This window comes from Argentina anserina, chromosome 4, assembly GCF_933775445.1.
Source record: "Argentina anserina chromosome 4, drPotAnse1.1, whole genome shotgun sequence".
Taxonomy (NCBI): domain Eukaryota; kingdom Viridiplantae; phylum Streptophyta; class Magnoliopsida; order Rosales; family Rosaceae; genus Argentina; species Argentina anserina.
The window spans coordinates 10,389,081-10,405,389 of record NC_065875.1 but is presented as its reverse complement, the minus strand read 5'-3'; the positions used below and the strand labels follow the sequence as shown (position 1 = coordinate 10,405,389).

General features: G+C 35.3%; 2 protein-coding genes across 9 annotated transcripts; one reads left to right on the top strand and one right to left on the bottom strand.

The window, feature by feature from the left end:
• The first annotated feature begins 138 nt into the window (after window positions 1-138).
• On the top strand, window positions 139-11,209 carry LOC126789887 (MADS-box protein SVP-like). 8 transcript variants are annotated; one of them, XM_050515956.1, is made up of 11 exons: window positions 141-304; window positions 641-832; window positions 1,023-1,145; window positions 5,927-6,142; window positions 9,414-9,492; window positions 9,876-9,928; window positions 10,019-10,124; window positions 10,265-10,306; window positions 10,441-10,482; window positions 10,599-10,777; window positions 10,894-11,209. In XM_050515956.1, the coding sequence occupies exons 4-11, from the start codon at window positions 5,955-5,957 to the stop codon at window positions 10,910-10,912; spliced, it is 708 nt and encodes a 235-aa protein (XP_050371913.1). In that variant the 5' UTR covers window positions 141-304; window positions 641-832; window positions 1,023-1,145; window positions 5,927-5,954; the 3' UTR covers window positions 10,913-11,209. The 8 variants fall into 8 exon arrangements, with proteins under 8 accessions (XP_050371911.1, XP_050371913.1, XP_050371914.1 ...); XM_050515957.1 differs by having other exon boundaries at window positions 1,023-1,170; window positions 5,931-6,142; XM_050515955.1 differs by having other exon boundaries at window positions 1,023-1,170.
• A 3,828-nt stretch (window positions 11,210-15,037) lies between these two features.
• LOC126791810 (probable helicase MAGATAMA 3) lies at window positions 15,038-16,040 on the bottom strand. The gene is made up of 4 exons (XM_050518298.1): window positions 15,901-16,040; window positions 15,636-15,792; window positions 15,398-15,561; window positions 15,038-15,263 (listed from the first exon to the last, which is right to left on the bottom strand). Exons 1-4 carry the CDS (start codon window positions 16,006-16,008, stop codon window positions 15,204-15,206), a joined length of 489 nt encoding a protein of 162 aa, XP_050374255.1. The 5' UTR covers window positions 16,009-16,040; the 3' UTR covers window positions 15,038-15,203.
• Between the last annotated feature and the right edge of the window lie 269 nt (window positions 16,041-16,309).

Below are 16,309 nucleotides of genomic sequence, written 5' to 3'. Positions count from 1 at the left end.
ACAATACATACAACTAAACAAGGTTTTCACTTTTCAGCGTCTTATTATCGTTAAACTATGAACAAATTAAAATAAAGACAAAAAAGAATCAGCAAAAGGAGCTCGTTCACTTTCGGCCACACATATTAAATCCTACATTTGAGAAGGCGCGTGCAGCGCGTTCGGGTTTTCACCCGTTTCTTTTTTTCCATAAAAGGAATACAATTCTGTCCTTTATTTGGAAACTAGCTGTCAATTAGGTTTACCAGTACTCCTTGGGTGAGACCCAAACACCAAGAGCTTCAGTTCTGCACCACCATGGAAGGTAAACAATTCTCCTGATCGATCGACCTTTATCTGTTATTCAATTTTCATGATTTGTGTTTTATATGATTGGTCGGTTTCTTTTTTGGGGATTTCTGATCTTCGTACTGATGAAATCTGGGTACCATAGCTAGGGTTTCTAGCTCGCTCTATAGTTTTTGCTTCAAACTGTGGTCGACGATTCACATATATATATATATATATATATATATCTCCTTTTTGTTCTTCTTTTTTTTTCTTCTTCCCATTATTGTATGTATGATTAATATATAATTCTTCAACCGATTGCTCTAATACTTTAATTTTTGATGGATCGGAACAATTGAGCCACTAGCAGCTAGCTATCAATAAGATAAAAATTGAGAAGATAGAGAAGCTTTCCGGCGAGGCAAGTGACGTTTTCAAAGAGGAGAAAAGGGCCTTTCACGAAAGCCGGAGCGAGAGTTATCGATCTGTTCTTTGCGACGCTGATCGAGGTTGCTTTCATTGTGTTCTTGACAGTATAAGACTCTGAGTGCTCCAGCTCCAGGTACTTCTCCACCGTCTAAGTTTTTTTAAATTTTCTTCCATGAAAATATATTACCAGCACAGAATTACGAGAGAGTCCTGTGCGCGTGTCAAGAGCTTTGTGGACCTTCATGGTTTGCAGTATTATGGAACATGTGTGTGTGTTTTTTTTTTGTTTTTTTTAAAGGGGTGTTTTAATTATCTTTGTTTAGGTTTTCATTAGTCCAAATCCCGTGTTCAAAGTCCCATAGTGTTCGACTGTTCGTCTCCAGTCCATAGCAAAGGTCGTGGGTTCGAAGTCCTCTCCCAAATGCATAGGTCACTCCAACGCATAGGTGTGTCATGTGCGTACCCCTTGAGGTACGTATGGAACGTGTTGATGAAGTGTTTTTGATTGGGACATGTATTAATCTAATCTGCTTTTCCCACCCAACACGTGGAAAACTCTGAAATTAACACACATGCAAAATTTCCAAGTTCCAACCTACTTGTCAAAAATAAATTTTATTTCTTTTTTGTAGTATGTATCAAATAAACTTAGTGGTGAAGGTAATTAAACATAAGATGAACAACACTAGGTACGTTCTTAGATCCAGCATCGTGTATCTCCACCACCATTTTAACTAGAAGCCTGGCTTTGGTGTCCATAACTTCATAAAAAATTGAACTCCCTATATTGCCCATGTGAAGATATGATTTGCTAAAAATAAAAGATATCAAGGAGGGTTAAAATGTAAAAAGACAAAGAAAACAGTAATCTCTAATAAAACCAGTAGCCCACAAATACCCTTAGTATCAAACACAATTACATAAAAAGATAATCATTTAACAAGAAAAATTATAAATGACTTTGATGCTTTTCTTTTATTAACAAATAACACGGATATTTGTTAATCGTAACATGTGCATCGCACGGAAACGAGGCTAGTATATATAAACACGGACAATCAAGCTATTTATATTTATGTATTGTTGTAAATTTTTGAAGTACTATATATAGATATTTTCAGTCAATCATGTTATCATATTATGTACACAAGCTCTTTCAAGGTTTGGATGACAATCATCTGACTTGAAGGGTAGTATCTATAACTGTATGCGGTTTGGTTTACTGGTAGTGTCACACCCCAAAACCAGGGGTGCAACTTATAGGGTTCTCAAACAAGAGAATATAAGAGTACTACCAAGTTTGGCAACAACTTGGCTTCTAGAGATGATGATCGCAGCGCTACTTTGAAATGAGAATTAATCATGGAAGGAAACAAGATTAACTAAATGATAATTGGACAATGGTCAATCAGAGAAGAAAATTCAATCAAGCTTTAAACGTATTGGTGAAAGACCGAATTCTAACAAATAGGATTGAAATTTGCTAAAGATAGGTATAAGTGATCACTGATCAGAAAAGCAAGGCATGAAGAGTTTGACTTTGGGAATTCACTAAAATTTCATTGAGGGATGGTTTTGTAACTTCCCAGATAAGAATTACTGATATGAAAGAGGAACATAACAAAATTTAAGGCAAAACCGAGTTCGGGAAGTAAGGCAAAACATGAACACAAACTGACTGAAAATATCAGGTTTCTGAAGAACCAGGCATCAGTCAGGCCAACTTAGAAAATTCACAAAGAATTCATTTAAAATCTAAATGATGTGAAATTAGTGTTGGAATGACTATTAGGAAGTCTAATTTCACATGCAAAAAGAACGGAAGTTAAATGGAACTAATGGGACCTGAAAACTGAACAGAAAGCAAGGAGGTTCACTGAAAATTTCTGGAAACTGTTTCAACGCAGATTGAACTTTGAAAAATCACAGGTCATTCAATGTTCAACAAAATCAACTGAAAAGTTCCAGATCAGTAGTTAATGGGTAAAATATAAATCTCTCAAAAATTCAGATCATATAAAGGCCTGGAAGTAGAGTAACAGAAAGGGGAAAGTGAGCACAGCAGTAGTTTTCAGAAAAAAAAAACAGTAAATCTGCTTTTCACTTCGAGACTAGAGTTTCAAACTCAAGATGGCTTCTTTTGGTTGCCAAATCATTTTATCAAAAACCTGGAAACAAGAACTTGATATAGTTGAGGTTTCAAGAACTAAATCATATAGAGAATGCATAACACATAAGGAATAACATAGACTAAACTTGACAGAGTTTCTGAATTGAGATACACATGAACTAATATTTGAGGGGACCAACACCAGACAAGTTTATATACTTGCTAACTAAGATATGAACACACAGAGAGTGTATTGGTGATTACAACAATATTACAATAGAAGGATACTTCCCATTAGGATATTCATTGCCCAGGTGAGTAGCCATCCTAATATGTACTTAACATTCTAGTTATATACAGCAAAACACAATTAAAAGATGAGTTGAATCAGCCTAGAGCTCACCAAAAGAGATCTTGCTCTTCCAACCAAGTCTGGTTGTGGATCGAGCAATGTGAGGAAAAGGGATGAGCATAAACAATTCCCAGTAGGGGGTTTTAAAACATGTAGTTGTAGTTGTCGAATTTTGGCCACAAGAAAACACTTCCAAAAGAAATACATACAGGACTGAATTTGAACTCTAACAAGCAATATTGCCAGCAATAAAGTTCACAAGCTTTCAAAGATTATCAATAGATAAATGCATGTACTTATGATATGAGAACAGAGCTTAGGATTTCAAAGCTTACATCACAAAACTTAAAACACAGCAGCCTCTTTTTAACCCAAATCAAAAGATAGAGAGACATGCAATTGATTTCAAGGGATTCAGTGGAATCACAAAGGAAAAAAGCTCAATCAAAATCTTTCTATCATTATAATTTTTTTTTTCTTACAGAAACAAAACCCTTTAGCATGAAACCAATTTTTCCCTACCTCAATCCTATCAGGTGGTTTTTGCATGAGCGATATCACGAGGCTCAACAACTGCCTCGAAATGGATTCCCTCCTTTTGCTTATCTAGAAAATGTAGCTCATTAGATCTCAAATCGAAACAGATCCTAAACATCTCCACAATACTGAGCTTCAGCTCATTGAGGACTTTTATCAAACACTTGGTGTGCAGATAATAAAACTAGAATGCATGTCGAGATTCTTGCTACAGTAGGAATCCCAACTGAATTAAAACATAAAAGACTAATCGTAGAAGCAAAAGAACCCAATTTATGAGATCTTTGAGCTTCGAATTTGGAAATTAATTAAGGTTGTAGTTATGCAGAAACCTTACCTTGACAATGGAAGAATGAAGGCTGGAACCTTCAGTCTCTTCCACTATAACAATAGTACAAACACCCAAACAACAAAAACTAGCTCTAAGGATTCTGGGATTTGAGGGAAGAGAGATTTTATTTTTCCAAGGTAAGCTTGAGCCTTAGTCTGTTATGAAGCTGATGAGTTGATGTTTTCTATTATTGTTTAATCCACCTTTGCCAACTGGTGGGAAACGTATGGCAAGGTGAATTACGCTATATGATATAAGTGTATGATTTGATGATATGTTCAAATACATAGAAGCTTGAAGATATATTGCATGCACTCATGTCATCGATCATGACCATCCATTCATTTTTCAACTTGTTTATGTCCGGCATCACTGGTTTTCTTTGCAAAACTTCAAACTGATAAAACCAACTCTCATAACATGTGCATGCATGAGAGATACATGGAGGCTGAGAATGTAATGTGTTATTTAGATTATGGAATAAGAATTTATGTTTTCCATGTAATTGTAATTCACACCCCTTCTTTCCATTTTTGGTAATTTAAACTTTGTATTTTAATGGCATGTGTCTGTCTTTTGATGAAAATTATTTCCAAAAATGGAAAGAATCACAATTACTGTGTGAATCACAATTTGGGGTCTGGATTTCACTCTTTTTTATGTGAAAGAATCCTTAGAGAATAATTATACTAAAATTTTTAATAGGAACATAATTGACAGCAAAGGCTTGTGATTACAATCATTAAAATCTGGGAAAATTGTTGCTTATGTTGTTATCCAACCTGATCTTCTGAGGCTTTAAAAAATTTATTTTTCTTGCTAAAAGTAATCAACTTCAGTAAATATACTAGTCTCTCAACAGAGCATTTTTTTCATTAGAGAATGGGATATCATATTACTTCTACAGTAACTCCAGATTCAAGTGGTAATTAATAAGCTGACGAATATATGAATATGAATTGGCAGATGTTTATTCATGACATAAGGGAGTATTTTAGGTTGCCCATACACTAGAAGATTCTTGTGAATTAAAAACCATACTGCAATCCAAAGTTGTTTCTCTACTTCTAGATCCCAGTTTCCGCTGCCTAGCTAGCTAATCTATCTCTCTCTCTCTCTCTCTCTCTCCATTTAAATCCCAGCTGTTGTGTGTTAGCAATGAATGGTCGTTCTCTTTGTCCTTCTCTAGACTCCACCAAAATAATTTTTTCATTTCGATCTCACAATGATAGATTGGGTTTCAGCTCCTGGTTTCTGTCTTATAATTATAGAGATCAACTTACGTTTGCTGCTGAAGAGTGTGTGATCAACTCTGCATGATCAAGTCTAGTTCCATACATCAACTCAACCAGCTAAAGCATGGTCTATGGATTTCTCAGGCCCAGTTTAATGAATCTGTAAACATAAACACTATTTCCCATATGTGGTTAAGAATTTGGTGGTCACTTTACTTAAATGTGTTGAGCTTTGTCCAATGTGTCTTAGTGCCGCCTCCCCTCGTTCTTTTTGAGCCAAAAGAAACCGAAGGAAAAAAATCCAAAGCAGACTTAGACGTCCTTGCCCTCTTTACCATAAATGGTAAAGAAATACTCTTCGATCACCTTCTTTGGCTTCAGGTTCCTCAACGCCCAAAAGAGGTTATAATCAAACGAGGAAAATGTTGTTTTACTAATAATAGACTGATAATCTCAGTCTGTTTATCTTTTCTTGATCGTTTTTAATGTGTTCTTTAATGATGTAATTCATGTGCTAGCTGAGCATATGTGTTTGTATGTGGTGAGTCTTTCTGGGGTTTTCTTTTCCCACATAGATCTGGATTCTAGGGTTTTCGCTTAGTCAATGATGTTTGAAATTAGCAGAAAATGCTGATTAGCTGTTGGTTTGATTTTTTATGAAGAAAGTTGAAGGCTAGCTAGCTAGCTAAAATGAAACCAACGAGGAAGAAGATAAAGATCAGGAAGATTGACAACTTGCCGGCAAGGCAGGTGACGTTTTCAAAGAGGAGAAGAGGGCTGTTGAAGAAAGCTGCTGAGCTTTCGGTTCTCTGTGATTGTGAGTATGCTGTCATCATTTTCTCAGCTACTGGAAAGCTCTTCGAGTCATCTAGCTCCAGGTACCACTTCATCAATTCTTTCTTATTTTGACTTCTCATTCTTGAAACTGTAAGCTATATAAAACTTCAAAAGAGAGCTAGAGAGAGGGAGGGAGAGAGAGAGGTGGTATTGATGATTACTCGATTACTCGACATCAATATTTAACCCTGTAAGCATCGTAAGTAGTATAAAGCAAGAGGGTATCGTTCACAAACCGGGGATCCATCCAGGGCTTAGGATCACATCAATTAACACGAATTCATAAAGATATAAAAGATTTGAGATATAGGATCGGTTTGAATCATAAAAACAGTAAATAAAACCTAAACTACTATATACATGTGATCAACCAACCAACACATAAACAATCACCACAACAATTCATACAAAGCTAACGAAAATCAAGTTCTAGTCCTCCTTTAAGAGTCATGCCGAGACACTATCATGAATAACTAAGGTTGGATCATGCAATTAGGGTCCTAAGCAGTAACCTAAACACATAGACACTTAACACATTCGATTCATTCCAAGCGGTCTTAATCGAAATCTAACATACTTATCCTACCATGCAATTCCAAAGCCAAGCATATTGAATTCATTAAGCATGTCACATACTTAACCCCCAATCATGCAATTTCGAAAATCACATAGAAAAGATAAACATGTTCATAGCATAAGTCATAAATCCAACAACCTAAATATCATGCTACAAGCGTATACATAACATAAAGATATCGAAATCATTCAATAACAAGGCACGGCAGAAACCAAAATCATAGAACTAAAAACCTAAAATCGCAACTTTATATAATTTGAAACAAGTAACTATCTCATAGACAAAATTGAAACAAGTTTACTCTACACAAATCGCAAGCTCATCCAAGAACAAGAAAAACAAAAAAAAACGAATTGAAATAAAGAGAGAATCATGGTTACACTTTATAAATCAAGCAATCCACAAGTGTAGCCGAGACTTCTATGGATGAAACCTTCTTCACAAGCGTGTTTGAAGGCTATTGATAGGTGGGGAATGATGGAATCGGTTTTAGGATTTCTTGGAATGGTGAAGGATGAATTCGGCAGAGCTATGGCTGTGTTTGTGTGTAGGGCTGATGATGTTGCTGAATGGAGAGGCCGGCCTCTATATATAGAGGTCTAGGAAGCCTTCTTGCCGTCCCATAAGGAAATAGAATCCAATTGGGAAACTGAAATCCTCTTTGTTATGGATTTGATTTATGTACTCCATATCCAACTTGATGTAGGAAACCAAATCCAATAGGGAAACATATATGGGCTGCACGGCATCTCTCCTTGTTCAACTAGGAATAGCTAGGCCGGCCTCTTCTTCTCCTTCTTCAACTCAGACATGATTTCCTTGTTCAACTAGGAATGCAACTCGGCAACTCTTCTTTCTTTCCGAATATGATTTGTCTTTCCTGAAAAGAAATCGTCGATTAAGAAATAGGAAAGAATGAAAATAGGAAAGTAGAGTCCTAGTCGAGTAAGGAATCCTAGCTCAATCAGGAGTTCTAACACTTAGCACAATTTCATCAACAAATCATCTAAATTCGGCATAGCTCTACTTAGAACATATAAATAACAAACATGAACCTAAAACAACTAAATAAGAAATAACAAAGCATAAGAATAGGGCATATAAACATTAAGAACGTCACACTTTGTGCTCCTATCAGGTATTTAGAGAATCAAGGATGGTTTTCTGAAACTCTTATGATTTCTAGTAGTAGTATGGTGCCATCAATACATGCATGCCTAGTGTTTCCCCTGCTTGCCAACACATGAAATTGCTAAAACGTGGTGAATACCCAATTGATGAGTGTTAGTACGTCGAGTGTTGATGATGATGACATGTTGTTCTTTGTCTACCTTTACTTAGAAACTAACTATGCATGGAGTAACACTAGAGATTATTGATAATTGATCAATATCTAGCTACCTGCCTTATATATATTCCATCATCACTTGAATGCAATTAGTTATCGATTATACTAGTTTCCTGTATACAATCTTAATTATTCAGTGGGGAAAACCTGAGATATAAGGTTCATATGGTTCTTGATTGAGGGAGCATGCTTATATAAGACGATAAGATTATTCTGTCAAAAAATTAGGTACATGCTTAATTTCTTTGCACACATTATTGAGTTTTTCTTAGAACACTTATTTGTGATCGATTTAAATTGAAATGTACATATAGCTGGTCTGAAAATTGAACCTTGTGGTCAAATGCTTGATACGGGCCTTATATCCACATAAAATGATGGATTGAATGAGCTAGAAGAGAACGTATGTCTCTTTCGAACTTTATCAAGGGTTCTATCAACTGTGGTTTATCTATCCACAAATGGGATTACAAAATGGAAATATGTTAGCATTATAGACATTATTTTATATGATTTGAGGTTTTCATACTATGAAACTGCATGATTTGATGGTATGTTGGAATAAGAGTCCATAGAAGCTTGAAAACTTTCAACTGGAATATGTATTATGCTTCTAAAATAGACTAATGTTAGAAAAACTCCGTTCTAAAGAAAATTAAATTTAGAAAAACTCTTTGAAAAACTCTATTGTGGTATGAATCTGGTCAAATATATTTGTAACACTGTCATTTTGGGTTTGGGGTGCCAACTACTCAAGGCCAGCAACACTAAATGAATGATATATCCATACCTAATAACTTTATTTGATTGTTTTCAGGTATTATAACAACTAGCAGATGGTCATCACTTTAGGCCACTGCATGGCCCTTATGAATTTTCAATTATTTTTTTCTCACAATTTTCTTTTCTCAAAAAAGCTTTCTTGATTTGGATAATTCATCCCCATCACTTGATTAATTTATAAATTTAGGGGCAGCTTGTCTTTTGTTAATTCTAATCTAGCCCATGCTGTCAATTACAGAGGTAAAATAGACCCAGAGTTTTTTATATGCGGAACCAAAGAAATCAATTTCTACCAATTAATAGCTCAACAGATGATCTCATTACATAGCTCAATATCCCAATTGACTTAAAGTTTAATTATTTGGAATATTAAATCCTGATTGTTGGCATATAGTTTAGCAATTGCGTAATAGTTGTTTTTTGTTTTTTGATTGGGTATAGAATGAAAAGCTACATAATATCAACATTGTATAAATTGTGACCACAATAATCATGAAAGAAAATAGGACTGATATATATCTGTGTATGTTTACAATTCACTACTAGTTCAAAAGATCGGCCGGGTATATAAAATACTTTAACTAAGTTATTTTGTTTTGTCAAGCACCAAGGATGTCATTGCAAGGTACAAAGAGCACAATGAAAATGTGGAGAAGTTGGATCCGCCATCTCTCAAGCTCCAAGTAATTATTAAATTGATTCGATTAGTTAAATATTCTTTGGAAAGAAGTCTATCAGTTAATTATATAGTGTTGAGATTCTAGAGTTTCAATATGCCTTTTAAGGATTGATTCTTAAGGCCATATAACATTGTTAACAAGACGGTCAATGAAGACTTCTCAGGTTTTAAGCTTTAGATTCTAAATGTTAAGGACATGGCAATAATGGCCTTGAGATAAGAAACTAGGACATTCATATTAATGTGAAGGCTTATAGATATATTGGCGGGTCATGGTGGTTATTGCTTTTGAATTGTTCTCTGTCAATTGCTAATTATTTACCAGTTACAGGGTAAATATGTATATTAGCTTATGAAATTGATAGTTTGACTGTGTTTCTCATTTAGGCTGATTACATGAAGTTAAGTAAGGAACTTGCAGACAAGAACCGCATCCTAAGGTAATTAGTTAATGTAAAGAACTTCATAAGATGTCAGCTAGCTAGAAGGAACATATGGCAATTGAACTACATGCCTTTCGCGTGCAACAGACAGATGAATGGTGAGGATCTCGAAGAGTTGAATATAGACGAGCTGCAGAAATTGGAGAAGGACATTGAAGGAGGACATAGCCGTGTCATTCATGTTAAGGTTTTTGTTAGTAGCTTACTTCTCAAAAGCATAGTTCTAATTTTGGATTATACAGGTATATGTGTTTACACACACAAGTAATTCTGTATACATGCATGCTATGACGTATAAATACATCTTAATGAAGAATTCCACATTCATTGCAGGAAGAAAAGATTGCGAGTGAGATCCTGGCACTTGAAGCAAAGGTGAGCGAGTTAGTCAAAAGTAAATTGTTCACTAGATGAGTATATGAGTTTTGCAATTTACAATATTTCAGGTTTTAGCTTCTATATATGTATAGTTTTTCTTCAATTGTTTTGTTTTTGGTATATAACTACAGGGAGCGGAGTTGTTGGAAGTGAACAATCAGTTGAAGCAGAGGGTAAACAACTTTTTACTACCCTTGTATATTATTTCACTATTAAAGTTACAGAGGTGATTTCTTTACAAATTACTATGAGGTACGTGAATATAGAGTTTTGCATTAATCACCTGCAGATGGGGATGTTATCCACTGCAAATGGAAATATAGCTGGTGTACTCGCCATGGAGTCGGAAACCTCAACGTCAGAAGAAGATTTGTCATCGGAATGCGACACAATTGCCAGCAGTTGCTGCGGTAATGGTTCTTCCCCAGATGATGACTCTGGTGAAGACACTTTATCTCTCAAACTTGGGTGAGCTCGCTCACTTCCTTTGTTGCTTTTGTGTGCATGCATGTTAAGAATATTATCAAATCTTGTCGGATTGAAATGTGTTCATCGATCAGTTTTGCATTTTCATCAAATTTCAGACTTCCTTACCGTGGCTGAAGTGGGAAGATCCTAAGGGTGAAAGTTGCATGGCATTTGTAATAAAATGAAGTACACTGTAAGAAGCTATGCCGGATATTTGTATGTGTGTATGTCTTTGTTACATGGGTACATGTAGAATCAGAAGACATGGCTTGTAGTGTGTGAAAGACGCGAGAACTTGCCAATGTTCTTGGATGATGTCAAATTCTAACCCGAGCCCAATATTTGTTCAACAATGTTTACTGTTTATGGTATGTAAAACGGTGTGTTTATGAGTTGTATGAAATGGACCGACTAATTTGGGCCATAATCGAACATTTTAGTCATGTCCTCTTTAATCTTTATTCCCGCGCGTTAGTAGAAAGATGTCATCTTTAAGGAGAAAACTTAAGTGATTAAGTGACAATTTACCCTAGATCTTCAGGAGTTTTAAACCGTCTAAAATTTTAGCGAGATGACAAAGTTATAGGTATTGAACAAAGATGGTGTTCTGTTCAAATGCCGGATTGTGGTCGAGGAATTGAGCAATGGCTCAAAGCAGTAGTTTTGGGAGAGACAGGAGAGAGACCGAGAAGCCTCGTCGGAAAGATAGGAGATCCGGACATTTTAGCGGTGATGATGATCTCTGATAGGATCGTAATCCATCAAAGAGTTGAAACAAGATAATTAAAGCAACATAAAGGAATTGAAACAAGAAATTAAAGAAAGGAATTAAATTAGACAAGTTTCATATTCATTTCATAAGATCAAGAAATAGAGACAGCCAAGATTATATAGCTCCATCTGCAGATAACTCATAACCTACCTAATAACAGCATGACCCGACCCAAGTCCAATGACCAGCCCATCTAAGTAATTAACACACTAGCCCAAGATTATATAGGGTTGTAGACTAATAGTCCTAACAATCTCTCCCACTTCGTCCATATCCACTCCCCTCTCCCTACCTCTTATCTTTTTTTTTTTCGCTTATGTCGATTTAATCCGACGATTCTAGACCCTTTTTTTTCTATTTTATATCTATTTATTTATCTACCCTGATTTAGCAAACCAATTCCCATAAAAACTCGCAAATATTTCTTCGAATATCTGTTTACCGGTATCCACCGGTTTTGAATATTTCTTCAAATGTCCAAAACGAACTTTACTTAACTCATCTTGATACAAATTTTATTAACTAGTCGTCTGATTAATAGTATTTGAATGAAAATACAAACAAATATATATATTAGTTTACCCTACATATGTGGAATCTAAGTAGCACGGATACGGACACGAGTGTCCGTATTGGACACGATTATATACGTAGACACGGCATATAGAAATTTTTTTAGACACGGACACGTGATGGACACGTTAATTAAATATTATTTTTAATATATATATTTATTTAAAAAAATTATAAATTTGAAAGTATTTAAAATTTTAGATGTATATATATATATATATATATATCAAAGTGTGCATTAAGTACTTGATAAAATGGCTAAGGACTTGATAAGTACCTTGGATAACCAAAGTTCGAATCCCACCACAAGTATTTTTATTTTTATCACGAGTTTCTCTCCTTATATATATATATATATATATATATATATATATATATTAAAGTGTGTATAAATATAACAAAAACTGAATCTGTTGGAATGGTTGAGGAATTGTTGAGTGCCTTGAATGACCAAGGTTCAATTCTCAGCATAAGCACTTTCACTTTTATTATGAGTTGACACGTGTTCACGTGTCTGATTTGGACACTCGTGTGTCCAAAGTAAGTTCGCGTGTCCGGCCACTGCAATGGCGTGTCCGTGCAACCTAGCGCGGAATATTACAAACTCATCCCCAGGGCCGGCCCTAAGGGATTTGAGGCCCAGTGCGAAGAAACAAAATAGGCCCTTACACAAAAAAGAAAAAAAAAATTCAGGGTTGGAACAGAGATTGTGAATTGAAAGCTGTAGAAAAAAAAACTAATCGGCAGGGGTCAGTTGGAGAACACGATTGTGTAGTGTCTGGTTTTATTCCATTAATTATATTAAATTTATTATTAATAAACAAACAAACATAAGAAAAAAATTGAAATTTTGGGCTCTACATAACCGTCACGCTGCACGAAGCGGTAAAATGTAATAACCGAACCGCCGCCCCCCCCCCCCCCCCCCCCCCCTTCTCTTTTGCACAAAGGGATAAGGGAAGTAACCGTCAATAACCGTTTCCCCCAATTAACCGCATAAAGTGGTAAATCGGGTAATAACCAGCACCCTGTAATCACTTGAGGGGAAATAGAAATAGAATATTCGAACTAACACCTGTCTATATTGGCCATACATATATACACAGTTGCGAAACTATAACCACTACTATCAAATAAGCAAAGACACTAGATAAACTCATAGCTTAACTTATATATAAATAACCTGTACTAATTCATAACTAGTAGTCTAGTACTCACCAACATTTTGCATATCAACTAGGCAATACAATTTTTTCAACATAAAAAAAAAACCAATGACTTAAGTTCTTCTAACTATGAATTTCGCTATATTTACCAACTTCATGATTATAGATAGTTGCACATTTAAATTATAGCAAACTACTCAAAAGTACCAGATAACAATTTAGTTTACAAATAACTCACTACTTAATTTGATAAAGCAAATAAGAACCAAAATTTACAAATAAAGACAAAATGATGGCAAATTGCCACATGTCATAAAACATTTTACTTTTTAACCTCTTTTTAACCTCTTTTTAACCCATAATGTTTGCTACTATCAATAGAGGTTATCTATTACTGTCGATTATAAAAACTAACTGCTACTGTCGAGTTAAAAACAAGCTGCTACTGTCGACTTGGAAGGTACATACTACTATCGACTATGAATCTAATTGATATTGTCGACTTGGAATGTACATGCTACTGTCAACTTGGAAGGTACCTGCTATTGTCGACTTGGAAGATACTTGCTACTGTCTACTAAGAAACTAACTGGTACTGTGGTTTTTGGTAAGCAAAATTCAAAATTTCAAAATTTCTCAAAACATATGCAATATGGTACTTAAATGAAAGCTCATGACATAAGGAACAACTTTATATATTGGCTCACTTCCAAATTGCCGGTGGTTTGGCCGGAAAAAAAAACTAAAAAATGAGGATAGATAAATTTATTAAATCTATGAGTGGCATTTTATTTTCACGAAAATAAGGATATTTTGAATATTTTTACATTAATTAATTAATCAATTTTATTTTACTTATTCTTTGAGCTTGGACTTATGTCCTAATTTGTATAAGAAATATGAAAAGTGAGTTTTTAGTTAATTTAAATATGGTTTAGTACTACTAAATAATTTTCCCTTTAAATTATTTTGACTTAAAAAAATGCAATTTCAGTTATAAATTCAAGTAACATAATGCCACCATAGAATAAAAAGAAATGAATACTGAAGGAAGATCTGGAACCATTAGTTCCCCAAACTAAATACATTAACAAATTAATACATAAGCTTCAGTGTTTCTTGCACATTTCACAATAGATAATCACATAAACCGATTGACTAGTTTAGAAGAGGAATTTTACCTGGCAATTACCCACAATCCAGAGGTTATTGCCTTGCTCCTAAGCTTTGATTAAGCCACCTGAGGCTCCAGAACTGCTCTTTTGGATTCCAAAAATTATTGCATCCAGCTGACCTTTTCATTTATTCAATACATTCTATATAATTTCCAGCTCTTTTTGATATCTACCAGAATGTATTACTCATCCAACAAAAGTTCAGGGACTTGTTAGCATATAAGAAATGATATAAGGATCCAAGCTGGAACCACTTCATCATAAACACCGAGCAGAGAACTCCAAATATAATAAGGTAAGGCAACTGAAGAAGATACGAACTACCAAAGAATTAAAAACACTACCAGTTAAAAAGGATTCTCAAATAACTATGTAGGTAGTGTTTTCTTAAAGCCAGTGAGGCACTAAAGTGAACAATGAATTGTTTTCGACATCAGTAACTTTGAGTACATGTACTATCTATCCAGATTATTACCTTTGAAATTTGCAAGAGACAATACACATCTATCCAGATTATCTATCCAGATTATTACCTTTTAGTACATGTACTATCTATCCAGATTTTTTTTCGACATACAACGTTGGGCATTACCTTTGTAACGTGGAAAAGCCTGTCTCCTTGAACATTAGAAGTAACCAATGACCGCACTTGTGCCAGCCTTGAACAATATTGAATGGCATCTGTGTTCAAATCTCTGACCTCCCCGGCCAAAAACATTCGGAGTCTTATAGTAGAGTCTCTACCGCGACTTTCCACCAATGCAAATGCATATTTTTTTATAAGAAGTCTCATCCGAAACCTGTAGCAGCAATCAATGCCCTCAAATAAGCAAGTATTCCAATAACCATACTAAATGTCTAAATCCAACATTGGCATAAAAGAGAGCACACTAACAGAAAATGCAGCAAAGACAAAGCAACCATCTAGTTTTACCGTTGATTTTGACCACACTTTTTTGGACAATAGAAAAAGATCATTGGGCTTGACTTTCTTATGATCGTCGTCGCCCTCATCCATGTCAACACAAAGAGTAGCAATGATAAACCCACCATCCTTTTCCACCCATTTCTTCACCAATGTGTCCTTGCCTGCTCCCACTGCCAAAAACATGAAACATACAAAGAGAAATGTGGAATGAAAAGAAGGGTAGTAAAGAGAAACAGGGGCATACAGCGGTCCTTGTTGGAAGCAATCTCAGATTTGATTTCTTCGAAAAGGAGAGGCTCGTAGGTAGAGATATAGTCATCAACGTCAGTGTATCTGTCCTTGACTTTCGTAATTCCCAAGCTCTCCCATCTTTCCTCCTCTCCCTTTTCCTTGTTTCTTCTCTGATTCATACATTCAATTTCAAAAGCATCAGAATTTCATAGAGAGCAAACAAACAGTGGCTACATACATACATACATACATGAGTGAGAGAGAGAGAGAGAGATTACTTGGGTCTCCTGGACTATGCGGAGGAAGTCCCAAGTGAGAACAATCTTGTGGAAACGGGCTATGCAATCAGCTTCTTGGGACCGAAGCCTCTCTATCTCCACAGTCATCGCCGTCACAAGGGTTTAGCCCACACTGAGTCCCAGGCAGGGTTTAGAGCACTATAAATAAATTAACAGAATGAAAAAAAATGGGGAGATATAAATTTCCCGTCTGTGTGTCTATATCTATAGGTATACTCCCTTCCCTTTTCTTTTTGAGATTCCAGAATATAAATAATTTAATTAATTTCGCTGGACCCCATCACCAAAAATTCTTAAACAGCAAATGAGAACATAAAGAGGGCAAGTTCCGGAAGCCGCCCACTCTCTGAGAGCCCAAATTCAAATTTCCAACGTGTCAAGTAGTTAT

Excerpts from the sequence above, each read along its gene's own strand:
- LOC126791810 (XM_050518298.1), bottom strand. The coding sequence starts at position 16,008 with ATGACTGTGGAGATAGAGAGGCTTCGGTCCCAAGAAGCTGATTGCATA. Across the intron at positions 15,793-15,900 it reads GCATAGTCCAGGAGACCCAA|AGAAGAAACAAGGAAAAGGG; the intron begins GTAATCTCTCTC and ends TGTATGAATCAG. Across the intron at positions 15,264-15,397 it reads AAGTGTGGTCAAAATCAACG|GTTTCGGATGAGACTTCTTA; the intron begins GTAAAACTAGAT and ends TTGCTGCTACAG.
- LOC126789887 (XM_050515954.1), top strand. The coding sequence starts at position 5,955 with ATGAAACCAACGAGGAAGAAGATAAAGATCAGGAAGATTGACAACTTG. Across the intron at positions 9,493-9,875 it reads CGCCATCTCTCAAGCTCCAA|GCTGATTACATGAAGTTAAG; the intron begins GTAATTATTAAA and ends TTTCTCATTTAG. Across the intron at positions 10,307-10,440 it reads TCCTGGCACTTGAAGCAAAG|GGAGCGGAGTTGTTGGAAGT; the intron begins GTGAGCGAGTTA and ends ATATAACTACAG.